At 44.5% G+C, this 17,223-nt stretch overlaps 1 protein-coding gene across 1 annotated transcript in view; it reads right to left on the reverse strand.

Annotated features, from left to right (window-relative positions):
- Nucleotides 1–4,452: 4,452 nt before the first annotated feature.
- Nucleotides 4,453–17,223, reverse strand: part of ANKRD10 (ankyrin repeat domain 10) — a 32,434-nt gene continuing 19,663 nt past the window's right edge. Inside the window, exons 5-6 of the mRNA XM_040624658.1 lie at nt 9,370–9,465; nt 4,453–6,051 (exon numbers count right to left, since the gene is read on the reverse strand). Coding sequence (XP_040480592.1) covers nt 5,576–6,051; nt 9,370–9,465 — 572 coding nt within the window. The 3' untranslated portion in view covers nt 4,453–5,575. The remainder of the gene's footprint in view (nt 6,052–9,369; nt 9,466–17,223) is intronic.

A 17,223-nucleotide genomic window follows, 5' to 3' on the forward strand; every position in this document is an offset into this window, starting at 1 on the left:
TACATTGACAAGTGCACTGATGCAATGGTGAAAGTCTTAGCACCAATTTTCCTGGTTGCTCTTATACGCTTCAGCACCGCAGTTTTTAAAAAGCCAATTCCATCTAAGAATGTCCTTGATGCAGTAAAAATAATTTTATTAAGTCTCAACCACCGAGTGCATATTCTGCATGATGATACAAAGTGTGGGAGGATTTCCGCTGCATACCCAAGCACACTGGTTGTCTCCCAGAAAAGCCTGGTCTGGTTGTGTTATAATGCAAATAGCTGCTTTTTTTCTGGAAACATTGTTTTTACTTGAAAACATGACTGGGGAAACTAGTTACTAAGACCTGGGTGTTTGGCAGATATGATTTTATAGAATTTCATGGAGTAGCCAGCCTGTTGCTTCAAGGGGAACAACTGACAGTATTTGTCTAATGAGAACATTTGAATTTTCAAGCAAAAATGACAATTTCCAAACTTGGATCCACACCGTGCACTGACAATTTCCAGCTTCGGACTTTTATGAAATTGTTAATGACATTAAGGCGATTTTTTATAACAAAATGTTTCAACATTTGGGAGATGTGCAGAACTCAGTTAAATATTTTCCAAATAGTTAATGCATGATGTTGTACAATCATGCACGAATTAGAGGCCCATTTGGTGGGTAAGATAAACAGATTTAGTAGCCAGGTATAAGAAATCCATTGATATGGTCTGATTCAACACTGCAACCAACCTCGAAGAAACTACCACCGTAGAGTTTTGGTGTCGTATCAAATGCCCACAATTAACTGCAAAGGCTACTAAAATATCCCCCTCTTCTCACTTACTTATCTGTAGGAGGCCAGGTTTTCTTTCCATAGTTCAATCAAAACATTTACTTAAACTTTTCTTTCTCTTTGAAATGTCTTATAGTTTTCAGCGTAGAGGTCTTAACATTTTCCCTTTTCAATTCAAGTACAGTTAACCTACAGTATTATGTTAGTTTCGGGTGTACGATACGGTGATTCAACGGTTCCGTACGTGTCTCAGTGCTCATCATGGTAGGTGTGCTCTTAATCCCCTTCATCTATCTCACCCGTCCACACCCACCTCCCGGCTGGCGACTCGCCCACCAGTTTGTTCTCTGTATTTAACCATCTGTTTTTGGTTTGTCTTTTTTGTTTGCCTTGTTTCTTAAATTCTACATATGAGTGAAGTCATACGGTATTTGTCTCTCTCTGACTGACTTATTTCACTTAGCCTAATACCCTCTGGATCCACCCATGTCGTTGCCAACGGCGAGATTTCATGCTTTATGGGTGAGTTATATTTCATCGTATTTACACCGGCTCTTCTTTATCCGTTCACCAGCCAGTGGACACTCGGGCTGCTTCCATAGTTTGGCTATTGTAAATACGGCTGCAATAAACATAGGGGTGCATGTGTCCTTTTGAATTAGTATTTTCGTTTTCTTTGGGTAAATACCCAGTAGTGGAATTGCTGGATCATATGGTAGTTCTATTTTTAATTGAGGAACCTCTGTAATATTTTCACAGTGGCTGCACCAATTTGCATTCATACCAACATTCAAGAGGGTTCCTCTTTCTCCATGTCCTCACCAACACCTGTTGTTTCTTGTGTTTTTGTATTTTATAAGCTATTCTGACAGGTGTGAGGTGATACCTCATTGTGGTTTTGATTTGCATTTCCTTGAGTGATAATGAAGATCTTTTCATGTGTCTGCTGGCCAGCTGTATGTTTTCTTTGAAAAAATGGCTATTTGGGTCCTCTGCCATTTTTGTTGGATTATTTTTTTGTTTTTGTTTTGTTTTGGGTGTTGAGTTGTATAAGTTCCTTCTACATTTTGGATACTGACCCCTTATCAGTTGCAAATATCTCCTCCCACTCAGCAGGCTGCCTTTGTGTTTTGTGGTGGCTTCCTTCGGTTTTTATTTTGGTGTAGTCCGAATAGTTTAATTTTGCTTTTGTTTCCCTTGCATGAGGAGACATACTGAGAAAAATGTTTCTATGGCCGTTGTCAAAGAAATTACTGCTTTTGTTTTCTTCTAGGAGTTTTATGTTCTCAGATCTCAGATGTAGGTCTTTAATCCATTTTGAGTTTATCTGTGTGTGTGCTCTAAGAAAGTGGTCCAGTTTCATTCTTTTGCATGTAGCTGTCCTGTTTTCCCAACACCATTTAAAAAAAGACTTTGAGAGAGAGCGAGCATGAGCAGGGGGAGGGGCAGAGGGAGAAGCAGACTCTCCGCTGAGCACGGAGCCCGATGCGGGACTCCATCCCCTGGTTAAGGTAGACGCTTAACCAACTGTGCCACCCAGGTGCCCACCCCACTCCCCGCAACACCATTATTTGAAGAGACTTTTCCCCATTGTATATTCTTGCCTCCTCTGTTGTAGGTAACATAAGCATGGCTCCGTTTCTGGGCTCTCTATGCTGTTCCACTGATCCGTGTCTATTCTGGTGCCAGTATCATATTGTTTGGATGACTACAGCTTTGTAGCACACCTTGAAATTTGGAATCGTGGTACTTTCAGCTTTGTTCTTCTTTTTCAAGACTGCTTTGGCGATTTGAAGTCTTTTCTGGTTCCATACAAATTTTAGTATTATTTGTTCTAGTTCTGCGAAAAATGCCGTTGGTATTTTGACAGGGACTGCATTAAATCTATAGGTTGCTTTGGGTAGTGTGGACATTCTAAGTGTTTGTTCTTCTGATCGACATGCTTGGACTGTCTTTCCGTTTGCGTCCTCTTCAATTCCTTTCATCACCGTTGTATAGTTTGCACAGTAAAGAGCTTTCCCTCGCCTTGGTTAAGTTTACTCCTAGGTACTTTATGATTTTTGGTGCAAGTGTAAATGGGATTATTTTCTTAATTTCTCTTTTTGCTACTTCAATAGTGTATAGAAATGCAACAGATTTCTGCATATTAATTTTGTATCCTGCAACTTTACTGAATTCATTCATCAGTGCTAATAGTTTTTGGTGGAGCGTTTAGGGTTTTTTCTACGTAATATCACGTCATCTGCAAATAGATTTTCTCAACCAAAATGTTTAAACCTTCTTTCTCTCTGAGACGTTTTATAGTTTTCAGTGCAGAGGTTTTGAACATCTTTTAAGGTATATTACTAGATATTTTATGGTTTGGGTGTTACTGTCGATGGACTATTTAAAGTTGAATTTTCCAATTGTTTGCCATTTAAGTATACAAGCACCTAGAAGGGTCTTCAGGCCAAAAAAGAACCAGTGAACTATTATAATAGTTTAGTATGCACTTAATTTTGATGAGATATGCAGAGCAAAATTTCGGCTTATTCTTGGGTCAGTGTTAAAATGATATCCACATGTTTTTGAAGTACTAGAACTATCTTTTTCAAGTCCTAAGTACAAAAAACTTCCCCAAATATATACAGAGTAGAACAATGAGCCTTCACGTACCCAGTCAACATGAGCTCACACCCACTGTTGTGTGAGTTTTGTTTTGTCTCCAGTCTACCACTCCTGTGTCATTTCCAGGCATATTCCAGCCATGACAGAATTCGACCGTAACAATTTCCTTACGATCTCTAAATGGGACCTTCACGTGCCTGTCAATGCCTCTGGACGACAAGACAAGCAAAGTGCATCCATCACCACCGCATGTGGCCGTTGACCTCCTCCAGGTTCTATACAGTAGGTTTACCCCAAGCAGCCGTCATATTCTGTCCAAAAAGTCCCAAGACTAAATGAATGGTTGATCCTCAGGGCATCGTAAGAGATTCACTTAATGTTTTTCGGCAAATATTAACTCACTATGTAGTCTCTGAAATACATCGAGGACTAGGCCAAGCCAGGGACGGCACGGTTTCCCTTCTCCTGAAGACCTACAGCAGCTTGGGTGGCTTCTCAGAGCCGTCGTTTAGAAGGGCTGCCGAGGCCATCTGGGCTCAGAGCTCGATTACTGATGCCTGCTGCGGGCACGGGATTCGGCAGCGGTGACACGGCAGGAGCATTCGCGCTTCTGTTCTCAGCCTCCAGTAATTTTTGTGACACTTCCAAAGCCTAATGCCCCCTCACTTTGGTCTGTTAAGTTTTAAAATAAAATACATAAAGAAACCAGTGTTTTAAGGAACATATATAGGCATGCCAGAATGATTATTTTGTTGGCATTTACTAACTATAACTTACAGTTTTAAAAGGCTTAACGTTCCTAAGTGTTTGCTGGCCCAATGTTTAGCAAATTATGGTTGTTGTCTTTTATGAAAATAAGCAGGCAGGGACAATACTGTTAGCTGAGAGCAACTGATACCCCCCAAGAGAGCTCCCGGAGACAAAGTATCCGTAAGACTAGAGTATATATATTAACAAATCAAAAATGGCCAGAAATTACACGGGTAGGATCAGAGGAGTAAAGCAAAATCTTACAAGCAAAATAAAAGGCGATCCCCCACTCCTCACACCCTGGAAAGAAAGCACACCCCAGGCATGAATCGAGTGTGAGAGTTTTTTATTCAATTTGTAAAGTACAGTTTAAAAACAAGATGTTAGTAACACTCTTAGAACATTGGCTTGTTCATTTGACATTTTCTCTATCTTAACCAATTTTTATTACAAAAATCAGAAAAGTAAAAATTCGTTACAATATTTGCACAGTGTGACCACTAGCTGCTTAAACAAAAGCTAATTTCTATAAAACCATAAACTTAGTGCAGTTTTATTAAGAGAGATCCAAAATTCTCTCGGTGGACTGGATATACATAGTGGTATAGATTTTAAAGCAGAAAACCCCCAAAAACAAAAACAAGGAAAAAAGAAAATATAAGTCAAAATAGTCAAATATTCTGACCTGACAGTTCCTACAAATAGTAATTTCCACTACATATAAAGAAAACCATTCTCTGTGGTAAAAACTGTAGAGACAAAGCAAGAAACGTGGGATAAAATCACAACAGGTCAAAAGTCAGTCCTAGATGGCAGGTGCTCTCAGTGAAACCCGGGGCAGGGAGCTACGCCATTGAAGAAGGGGCCACGTGCACCCCCAAACCGCCACGTGTGCCTGTAAGCAAGACCCCCCTCACGGCAAGTTGCAAAGTTTCAGTGAAAAGACTTTGAAAGAGACAAATGTTCTTTTCTTCAAGAACTCTTGGTAAGGCTGTACTTTGCATAGGGAAAGAGCTGTCTTCTGTCATAAACTCTGCGGGAAAGAGTAAAAGCAAGCTTTTCAAAATGACCATGTGCGGGGAGCTGAGTCATGAGGGACCTCGTTTACTGCCTCTCATTTATCCCGATCTGATGTCATTTTACTTGACAAGAGGAAAGATGGCATTTTATGGTGACGGGATTCAAAGGAAAACACTGAGGCTGGCAGCAGGAAAACTAACTTTTGAACGAGGCTCGCCACCCACGGGAGAAACACCTGTGCGCTACGTCAGCCCTACTCGTGCACACAATAGGACTCACGAGGAACTTTTCAAATAAAAGCTGACTTTTCAGAAAGCTGAAGTATAAAAAAACAGTACAGGTCGCGGCATTCCCTCCAATGGGTGCTCCGCGAGTATTCGGAGTCGGCTACTGGGGGGATGGGCACGTCCCGACACGCCAGGCCGCTGGTCTCTACGAGCCGTGGTAGAGGTGCATGGCCCCCAGGACGGCACCGCCGTGTCTCTCTCCCCCCTTCGCGGAGCTGGGGTGCTCCGCCACGCTGTTAAGCTCGGGGATGCTTTCGGCGGTGTCCCCAAACCCATGGTAATGCCCGTACTGCAGATTCTCCTCAATGTCCTCCACCCAGGAAGGCCTATTAGCTACGCAGCTGCTCGGACTCCCGTTCAGGTGCAGAGAGCCGCACATCTCTGCGTTAACGCTCATGGTCTTTTCTGGCTCCTCGGTCCCATTAACACAAACAGAACCCTGGCTACTTGGAAAAGGCCGTCCTCCAACTAATCCATTGCTAATTCCATTAGATCCTGATAAGCAGTGGTCATTCCTGCTCTCCATCCCATTGAGCTGTGTCGTGGAGGGGAAGTCCAAATGTCCATTGATGACACATCCATTTGTCAATGTATCCGACACGGGGCTACTGTTTTTCATATCTGCATTAAGAAATACACCTGTCACCAAAATTCAGAACCAGAGGGGGAGGAAAAACTAAAAATGTTTCATTGCTGCTACAATTTTAAAGGATTTATTTAGTTTCTTTTTTTTTTTCTTTTAAACAAACCAGTTCCTTTTCCAGAAGTAAAAAACTGCATAGGCAGATTTAAAAATAGAACCAACGGCAGCATTTGCCCGGTAAGACAGGAAACATCTATGACTTTCAGCAGCAATGAGTGGCTGAATGTAAACACCTAAGTGGACAAATACGTGGTGTGAAAAACACCAACAGTCCTGAAAAGCTGTCAAAAAACCCCAAAATCAAAAAACTGCTCTCATTTTAAGACTACTTTTGAGAAAAAAGTTTTAAAAATCACCCGTGAAAAAGTCCAGCAGAACAAAGTGTGAGGTTTTCCACAGAGTTAAAATAAAACCCCACACCTCTCCAGCTCTTAAGAAAAGGTTAAAAGAAAGGCGGCCGCTGAAGCAGGGGCCTGGGGAGGCTCCTGGGACCAGGCGAGACCGTGCCACACAAGCTCCGGGGAGGCGGCCCGTCGCTCAGGCCAGGCACGCGGACGCAGGAGTTCAAATCTTAGCAACACTCGCATCCACGTGGCACTTCTGCGACTCGGCCCGTGGCGGAGCGGCCGGTGGGAGAACGGGGCACTAAGCGCTCTCACGCGTGCGGTCTGGGGCCGGCAGCGCAACAGCACGAGCTCTGGGAGGGTCTTCCGAGTTCACCAGTAAAGTGACTATGATATCCGAGGCTTCACCTAATTAGGCTACTTTAAAAAATCACTTAGGTTGGAAAAATGTTGCTTGCTTAATCTGCATATGTAGACATCCATCAGGAGGAGGATGTCTTATGGGGGAAAAAAGAGTCAATCACAACACATTCGGGCCCATGGGACAGCGATTACAAGGTAGTTTTCTGTATAAGGAAACTGGGGATTCAACATTCATGTTCACAGGAATTCACAGAACAGTACAAAGGACGACCGAGAATTATGTCTTGCTTGGTAATATGAAATTTTATCTCAATGTTCTGCGCTGTTAAAGCAAGTATGATATTAAATACAGAAGAGCGGAGTCCCACGACAGTTCGAACGAGGACACGCTTCCGCACCCCCAATCACCCTGACACACAGCGTGGCCCTCCCCCGGAAGGGCTTACTTTCGCGTCATCATCTATGTGCCTCTGATTTGCACTTGGACATAGGTTTCTGAGTGTCCCGCAAATCTTCCTGCCAACAAAAAATCACGGCTTGTTCAATGAACAAAAACACCTTCTACACATTCCATTAATCACCCATTTTTCTGGCAATTTAAGTGATAATCATAGTTTGTTTAATTGGTATAAATTCTTCAGAGGATAAGGGATTATTTTTTTTCAAATTAAAGGACAGCTCTTCTGTTTAGTTAAAATTCAAGATTAGAGAACAAATATTTCAAGAACCAAACATGAAGAAGAATAGAAAGAAATAAAATAAGCTATTCCCAGAGAAATACTTTATCAGTTTTTTTTTTTTTTTTCAAAAATAAAGTATACACAATGTTCCCTGGGCGGTAAAATTCATGACTACGACGGCGACCGTGACAGTTACTAAGACAAATAACTGTGTACTATTATCAGATATGGAAACGACATTTCCAGGGGGACTGGACCTGAAAAGGTCCAGGAGCACTGCTGCAGAAATCGGAGTTGCCTAGACTCAGTTTTCGTTTCACGTTCTCTCTGCGCCGCATATGTGGTCTCCCCTTAGAGCCCGGGTGGCGTCAAAGAGTACCGTTGCGCCATCTCAGAATCAGGGCTAGTTGATAACCTCGTGTCATTACGGCAAGTCTGACAAACCCGAGCGCGAGAACGGCAGGCATCCTAGAGAGTGGCTAACTTGGGACCCCGCCCGGCCGCCTCCAACACGGCCCTCGCTCCTTGCTCCCGTGCACCACCTGCCTGCCTGCTGCATGGCCCCCAGGGTTTAGCGCACTTGGTGGACACAGGTGGACCGTGTCGTACATGAGTGACGGGAAGTGTGCGCCTGTTACACAGGATGAGTGGGGCTCGAAATAAAGTGTGGCCTTCTCAGCGCGACGTGACGCCCACGCTGGCTATTAAATTTGGCCTGAAAACGCAGGGAATTAATGCTTGAAGATTAAAGAGTGATTACTTCTGCCTTTTTAAAAACATTTAACAATGTTGTTTTGTTTTGAAAAGCTTTGAGTTTTGTTATTTGTCTTTAGCCAAGGTCTTTAAATGAATTATCCAATCAGAATTTCCCTTAGAAAATATACCCATTTAATTATTTGGTAAAAAGGCGACTCCACCCATAACAACCAGTAGCTTCTAGAAAGATGTGCACACTTTCCTTTCATTTTAGTAAAAAGAAATGATTTTTTCTGGGATGTCTGGGAAACGTAATGCATAATCTCTTACCCCAGTGAAGAATTTAGCATAGAGACATAATAAAACCTTAAAAGAACCAGTATCTATTTCTACATATATTAACACAGTAAGAAAATGGCTATGATGTTTTCACGGTCACCTAAAGAAAAGAATGGCAGAGAAAAGTGTTAACTCACAGGAAAAGTCTTCAGAGATTCTAAACGCTAAAAGAAACAGCCTTTGACTTTAAAAAAAAACTCAGAATGACTACCAACTGCTTGAATATATTAACCCTTTGAGCATGTAAAACGTGTTTCGTGAGACGCGGTGCTCAGCGTTTGGCTGGACTTGGAGTTGATGTCCCAGAAACCACGGCAACCAGCAGTGGCAAGCGGGAGGCTCCACGCTGGCGAGACCGGCCACAAGTCAAAACCACAGCATCCACCCGTCCTCCGTGTCCACAGCAAGGCATCCTTCTTGCTGTGCACCAGGCCGACACTACTAGCAACAGACGTCTGTCTGGCGTATTCACCCAAAGGTCACATGTTGGGAAAGTAAGCATGCGAAACCTCGTTGAAATCAAACAAGGCACGTTAAGCGGAAGCTTCACACCAAAGTAGGAAGATTGCACTTAAACTTTTCGTATCTATAGAATGCACCCAAAACACTGATCCTTGTATCTACAAACTTGCCCAAGATACGCAAACTGTAGTGTAACATTCTTTAAAACACCGGACAACAAAGTGCAAACATCAGGAGAGAAACTCAGCTTAGAAATAATACGCATACTGGTTCTTGCAACGACAGGGGGTCTGCATTGCTGAAACAGTATAGATTTCTATTTCTTTTGGTCCGACAGAACCACCCTCCTGCTGTTTGGTGTCTTCGACCATGGGGCTGCTGCCGCAGCTAACGGGGAACCGTCCACTCCCACCTGTTACAGCAGCAAGCTCTCTGTCAATCAGCATTTTGTCAGCGTCCTCGTCCACGTCGCCGTTCCCCAGCAGCGTGCAGGGACCCGAGCTCCGAGCTGCACAGAACACAAAGACAATTTTAGATCCCTGCGGCTACAAGCTTTTGAGACAACTGTTTCTCCCGCCTTTTTCCTCCAGAGCACCGAATGCTCCCCAACTGTCAAAACACCATAATAATCTACAGACTACCAAGGAGCCTAGTACACTATTGGGAAAGTGACTTTTCCACGGTAAAAAGACTTCCTGAAGCGTGCAGTTTCAGTGAAAAGTCATGGGATTTCGGACACATGCTCTACATACACTCAATGGCACAGCTTCTCCTTCGTGGCTGCTACCTGGACACATAAAGCAATCACACAACCCAGAGATGTTTCTAAGTATGTTTTTAAGTTCAGTGCACTTAGTATTATGCCCCCAAATGTTCCTTCCGTTGTTTTTCATAAAGAAATACAAAGACGATTCTTGAATAACATAAAAACCATTAAAACTATCCTTAAATTAAAAAAATCCACTAATTTCAGTAGCAGAAAATAAGGTAAAAGCCAAGATTCAATACTGTCCTGGGGGCGCGGGCCCGTGCACCAAGACACGGTAACATGGGAAACAAACATTAAAGTCTTGGTCCCAAGATCTTTGGAGCTGAAGTTATACATGCACATTCCTCAAAAAAGGATCGTTCTCTGGATCTTGGAGAAAAACGAGCATGCTCATTCGATCACATTTCCTGCAAGAATCACATTCTGTGTGGAAACATTCTCTCCACGCACTTGCCCTGGGAGTCCCCCCCGCCCTTCTCCCAGCAGCCACTCACTTGACACACGGCTTTCTAGTCTTAGCAAGCATGTGCTACTACCAAAACGGACCCCAAAGCACTTCTATGCCTTGCTTTTCTCCATTTACCATGGCATGCATGCAGCTCATCAGCAAAGCTCAAAAGAATCTTTTAAAGTCGAGTCAGAATCCGCTGCAGGGCTGCACCATCACTCACACCTCCCCCCAAACTCCCCGCCTGGCTTTCCTTCCTATCATGAATACCACAGTCAACATCCTTATCAGTGCACCTTTGTGAGTATTTCTGGTTCTTTACTCAGATAAATACAGAGAATTATTCCTGGGTCAAAGGATGCATACAATAAACAACAACTTTTGGTGCTAAATCTTTCCAATAAACATTTAAAAACAGACACGAACTCTGCAGCTTTAATTACTTCTAATTTTAGAGGCATGAGTCATTTTCAATATATGTAAAGGGAACGGGTGTACCAGTTCCAGACGTCTGATCACTAACCCTAACCCAAACTGTTGAGACCAAAGATAATGCTGCATGGTCTTCCCCAAACAGAAGCACAAGGACTGAATGGCTAGTATGTGGGAGAAACAGAACACTGTGATTTGTGTAGCTGGTCTGCAGAGGTACGAGGCCAAAAGCACTCGGCAGGACAGGTGCTCTTAAGCCAGAGGCATTAAGCCGTGGATTCCCGTCTTCCCCACTCAAGGCTCTTCCTATTCCTCCACGAGCCCCACATCCGCCACAGGCAAGGCGCGATCTTTCCTGTGAACCAGGTACTTTCAAAGAGTCCGTGGCAAACAGGCCACCTTAACGAGGGGGTAGGGGTAGGGCACCCAGGTGTCAGCTGGGCAAGCGCTCAGGACCTTCAGGGAGACCTCAGCCAGCCAGCCGTTTCAGAGACGAGGAGCCTGCAGTCAGCGTGGGGTCACGTTCTGCCCCTTCCTCTCCTACACCTGGTGAGCCAGGCGGGGAAGCAGGTAGTTCGCGGAGCACTGGCGCACGCTAGCACGGCACAGCCACGGACGCCTCTGCGAACAGAGACTCCACAGAGATATGACGCGGCTTTGTGTCTGTACTTGTAAGGTCTGCTTTTCAGGATTCAGGGGCCAGTGTTCGTCGGGAAGGTGACAAGTAGGCTAAATGTGCAATTTCACATCTCTGAAAAGCAAAGCAGGTTAGCAGGTTATTTAAAAAAAAACCGATGGGACAAATTAAAAAAGTGCTTCCTGAGAGCTGAGCTACTTGTCTTTCTGTCCCCTAAACCCAGTGCCCAGAAGAGTGGCCGTATCCGTGAATGAAGCCCACTCTCTAGCCTGAAAAGACACAAACACAGAAAGCAAACAAAACGATTAGTAACTGCAGTAAGCAGTAATAAAATCGGGAGAATCGCCTCCAGAGAAGGTTGGCTGTGAAGTGCAGTGGGACCCAGGGAAGACCTGCCACTAGGGGGCCGGAAGGGCCGGTGACAGAGGAGTTTGGGGACATCCAAGGTCAAACCAAGAGGAGGAGCCAGGGCACAGGGCCACTTCACCACGTAGGCGACTCACTGAAAGAGAGACCCATGCAGAGCACTGGGGACTATCCCGAAACCTTTCCATTTCGCAGGTGTGCCGTTAATGCTGGTGGTTCCTCATTAACAGAAAAGGATAAAAATGAAATAGACCAAAGGCTCTCCTATTTCTGTAGTCAAGAAACTGTTTCATGTGGGAAGCATATGCTAATGCAGTCAGCCCAGAATTTTCTCTATAGATTGGCGATCTTTGTAGTGCACTGTTGCCATGAACTATCTGCAGGGGTGTTTAACTCTTTGGTGGGTAACCCAGCTGCCCCAGAACCTTGGGAAATTCTAGCACCTGTAGACAGGACATGCTTAATTACCCAGATGGAGGCATTAAAGGTCCAATTTACTTTTTAAAACTGTATTTTATGAACCATGAGATTAACACTGGCCTCTCAGAATTTTAAGAACATTGGATCTGACTTGACTTCTTTCTCCCACACATACCCATTCGTCTTTGCCAAAGGAGCCACTGAAATATTGCACATTGCATCTGAGAAAGGCGGTCTTGCAGAGAGAAAACGGAATGTCTTTTCCAAGTTATCAATTTTGATCCTATTTACACTTTGGAGAAGCATCTTCCCATCTTCCTCCTGACTTCCATGGTTAAAGGGAGAATCACTGAACATTTTCTAAGAACTGTCCTTACCTTTTACTTGGCCAAAGCAGGCGTTTGTTGAGACAGGATCCTAGGACACGTTAGATGCTGAATATTTATGATAGAAAAAAGCCTAGGATTGGCTCAAAATGAAGCCTCCCAGCTTCCTTCCTGCAGAGGCAAGGCTGCAACCAAGTGCGACTGACACAGAAATCTGCATTTGTACTTCCATCTGAAACCCCCAAAGCCAGCTCTTAGCAAGATTCTAAAACCACATATATGCTTTATGACCAAGCAGTTTACAAACATGCGGAAGGCATTACTTGGCTTTTGGAAGCCGGGGAGCATCTGATGCGTTGGAAGAGGTGCCATCAGGAAGCTGACCTCCGTGCTGGCTCCGTACGGCCGGGAAGGTGCACACGCACAAGTTCTTTTTTACTTTTTTTAAGTGAACTCTACACCCAATGTGTGGCTTGAACTCATGACTCTGAGATCGAGTCACAGGCTCCAACTGAGCCAGCCCGGCGCCCCCAAAAACAAGATCTCAATTGCCAAGGACACCTGGAAATTTACCTAGGGCTTCTGAAAAATGCCCCATCGGGCTTATTTTAAAGGGAGAAAAGTCTCTTAAAAGGCAAAAATCAACTTCTATGGTCACCTACTTGTGTGATGCGGGTGCTCCGGCCGGCTAGCAGGGCACTAACCCCAGGGCCATGCCACGTGGGAGGAGCCCGCTGATGCCCAGACGCTGCCAAGCAGGTTCACACGAGGGGCCTCAGTGAGGCTGGGCTCCTGACGCGGATTAGTGATCTTCCTTTGTGCATCTTTAGGGTGCCAGTGTGGGGGGGGTCCCAGGTGCTGACCACACCCTGGGGTGGGGCTGGCCAGAGGCTCCAGGACACCATGCACGTCTGTGGTCTCCCCGTGGAAGCGGGAACACCGACCATGGGCAAGCCCTCAGGTCCCCTTCAAAGGAGCTGGGAAGGAAAGTTTCCCCTGGTGGCTTCCCACCGGCCTTTATCAATCAGAACTATTTCTCATCCACTCATAGAGCACATTTTACCCAAATAACTGCTTTTTTGAAAAAAAGTTGTTAAAATCAAAGCAGGACCTGAGGCCAAAATGAAGGTGGTTCTACTACGCGGGAACTTACACAGACTCTAGCTCCCGCCACGGCCCCAAGTGCAGCAGTGAATTCTAGAAACACCACGGAGGGCCTTGGGGTTTCGTGAAAAGGACGCAGTAAGGAAGGTGCATGGACGGCTGACTCCTGCCACAGCCACTCCACCGCTCTGAGAAGAGACGAGGCTCGGGGGTTGGAATTCAAGACGGCGACAGTGGAATCACAGAAAGCACGTGGTTCTCCATTGCATTTGCTCAGATCACAGTTATGCCATGCTAAGTCTTCAGGGATGAAGACAAAACAATCATTTGTTGCTCCAACGCAGTGTTCTCTGACTGGTCAAGTATTTAAAAACAAGCCATCAATGACCTCACCTAACGTCAGTCGTGTGCACGTCTCTAACGTATGGGATCAAACCAGAAGGGACTACATTTTTAATGGGGGAGGTAACGGATTTCCTGAGTCTCAGGCTCTAATCACTCGGACGCATCACTCGACAGAAGTCACATCCCCTCTCCCCCCCCCCCCCCCCCCCCCCGTCAAGACGCATAATGAAGACCAGAAAGTGGAGACTCTCTAATGTGAAGTTCATCCAGGGGAAAGTGTGCTGAGAAACTTCTCATTGCTAATTTCAAACGGAATCATAAAGCTGTAGTTTTCCGAAAAGGTGTTTTTATAAATGAAATACCTATACGGTATGTATGAAATTCTAAGATCAGTAATATATCCATTTGAATTAAAAACAAAACTGTGAAGTTGATTTAACAAGAGATCTAGTATCAACACAGCCTCCTTCCTACAGCAACTGGTTCCAATGACAAAATCCTGGGCTCAGTCTCTAAGTCACACTGCCTCAACCCACTGCAGACTCGGGAGCTGTACCCCAAACAATCACTGATGACAAGAGGACACTCACCCCCCGATGGGACGGACATTCTTTCCCAACCAGTCTCCTGGTAACCTGGACAGGTTTCCAAGGACTGCACACATATACGGGTAACTGTACTGTTATTCCTGAAGGTTAACAGAGACACTAACACACCTGAACCCTTACAGAGCCACTGAAGGACACCAGTCATTCCATCTCGAGCCAATGGTTGAAAAATGGGGAGAAAACACCTCAAAACCCACTTACATACTGATGCTTCCTTGTGCCATCCCAAATGAACAAAACCCCATTTTATGCCAAAATACTTTTAATCAAAATCAACCGTTTAAGTGACTTTGGATTTGACTTCATGCTCGAGTTCATGGCCCCACGGCCCACGTCTGCGCTCTGAGCAGAGTGGACGGGATCCTGGCGTGAATGGTGGGGCGAGGCCATCTCAAGTAGGACTACGCCCCAAGTGCAGCCTGCCACCCCAGCGCAGTGCACAGTCAAGCAGCACGGAAAGGCTGAGGCATTATTAGTCCTTCACGTTCTTTTCCATTTGTAGTTTCCAAGGGAAAATCAAGCCAACTACCTTAAAATATCTGAAAATAGTTTACTGAAAGCAGAGACACAGGCTACTTTCTGTGGAGAAGAGTAGGGAACTTTCAGGATTCCAAAGTAAAAAAAAAAAAAGTTAAAAAAATAAATTTCACAAGGCACACTTTAAAAAGTTGGCTTAGCCAGAAAAACTTCTGGAAATTAACTGCTTTTATGAACATAAATTGCACACTAAAAACACGAGTGTGTGTGATTCTTAAGATGCAGAAAGACCAGACTGAGTTGCGTTAATAAGGTCCAAGCTCCGCACTATACAGCCCGGACAGTATGCCTGGCATCTAAAAAAAAAAGGCCTAACTTGTACTGGGGGAAGAAAGGAGGGAGACAGACAATTTTAAACTCTTTTAAATACTTTAACATATGAAGTTATTCAAAAGTATTTTATATGCATATATTATATAAGGAAAAAATACTTATTTTTACTCTCACATGAGAATCAGAAACATATCTACAAAATGAATAATTCAGAATGAGCAAAACCTTAAGCTCACACATTTAAATAGCAAGTCAAAACGAGATGCCAGAAATTAAGTGACGATGAACCACGGCAACATATCCTGAATTGCGCACCAGAGCCCGATCCGAGGAAGTGCGTGCACAGGCAGCACAACCTCCTTCAGAAAACTCAGGCAGCTGGGAAAATCCTTAGTGAGACCGACCGCCCCGCCTCCACTCACAGCCAGTACGTAAAGATACAATGAGGGCGATCCCCTCCGCTTCCCCCAAGAGGCACAGGATGAAGGCACCTGTCCGTGTTCACACAGACGCGACCGGATACACACCCACGCTCAAAGATACGTGGGACACTGCCCGGGACCAGCACCGCCTGCAGGCCGGGAGTGAGGACAGTCCGGCTCCGTGCATCCGGTGTCGAGCCCAGGTTTCTCCCGCGGTAGTGACAGTGGGACCACTGCAGGTGTGTGGCGCAGAGCCCAGCCTGGGGCTGCGTGACTCAAACACCAAGCTCCAGCCGCATCTTTTTCTAACCTGGCGCCCGGCTGAGCTGCTCGGGGAGTTTCAGGGGCAAAACGTGCATCTCTCACCCGGCTCTACCAAAATGAATCCTTGTCTGGAGGAGGGAAATCAAATCCCCACAACGTCTATCTACCCGCACGGTTCTTCAAACCCAGCCTGTGTGGTAACAAGGTTTAGGAAACTGAAATTCAAGTCTGAGGAATCCTCGGAAAGTCTTTTCGGCACACTTCAACAATGAGAATACTGGCCGATCCAGGGGCCCGAACACCTTAAGAGACTGGTTTTAGAAACTCTTTGGTACATGTCTGAGTCTTGTTAGAATGTTCAGTGACATCCTTCTTACCCTACTGAACAGAATTTAAGATTTATGCTACGAACCAACATGCGTGGACATGGGAACATGCAGGACTCTTGCCTGAGGGCGTAACGAAGCTAACACTTCGCATCATTCCAAAATATTAAACCAGGCATTAAGTGGACGAAAAAAAGAATTTTTTTAAAAAATGGATGCTCCTTAAGGGGTTTTAAAATACATTAGAAAAAATACGCTGGAACATGGTACAAATAAATGACAGTGAACAATACGTCACCGTCAAAAGCACCACCTGTGAGGTTCACGCGAACCTTCAAGCTGTTTGTGCTTATGAGCATTCCAGCACCTTTAGAGAATTATGTAATTTATCAGTTATGAGTTTGATAAACGATTCCATTTAAATTCATACATTCATTTCTACAAAAAAAAGTCACAAGTTTTTATAGTGACTAAGTATTTAAAAGTAGGTAATACAATTTAATCAACTTCATAGTAAAAAAAAAAAAAAGGTCCCTGTTTTCTTCTGGATGCCGTCCCGTTAAAGTGAGAAGTGCAGCGCTGGAAAGAGGGTCATGTTGGCCACACGAAGGGTAGTCAACCACACCTGTGGCCATGCAGGTTTCTCTCATACTTCACTTGTATAGCTCTTTTTTTTTTTTTTCTATCAAAGGGCACAACTTTGTATTTAATGCTCTGCTATCTTATCTGAGTTCATACTTTCAATGCAATTACTTTTCACCACCATCTCTAAGTGTCCCTCTCGGTGTAAGCTCGTTACATCTTCTTGCCCAGCTATTAATTTGTCTTGTAAGGTATCTTACATACAGGTATATACATATAGCTTTCTTTCCTAGATGAAGGGGAGATGTTTTCATCTGAGAGTGACCAGGTGACTCTGCTTCTTCGCAAACTCAGAAGTCATCTGAAGATAAGAAGGTCGGAGAATACTTATAGAAAACTTACCTTAC

This window comes from Ursus maritimus, unplaced genomic scaffold (assembly GCF_017311325.1).
Source record: "Ursus maritimus isolate PB19 unplaced genomic scaffold, ASM1731132v1 scaffold_10, whole genome shotgun sequence".
Classification (NCBI taxonomy): Eukaryota; Metazoa; Chordata; class Mammalia; order Carnivora; family Ursidae; genus Ursus; species Ursus maritimus.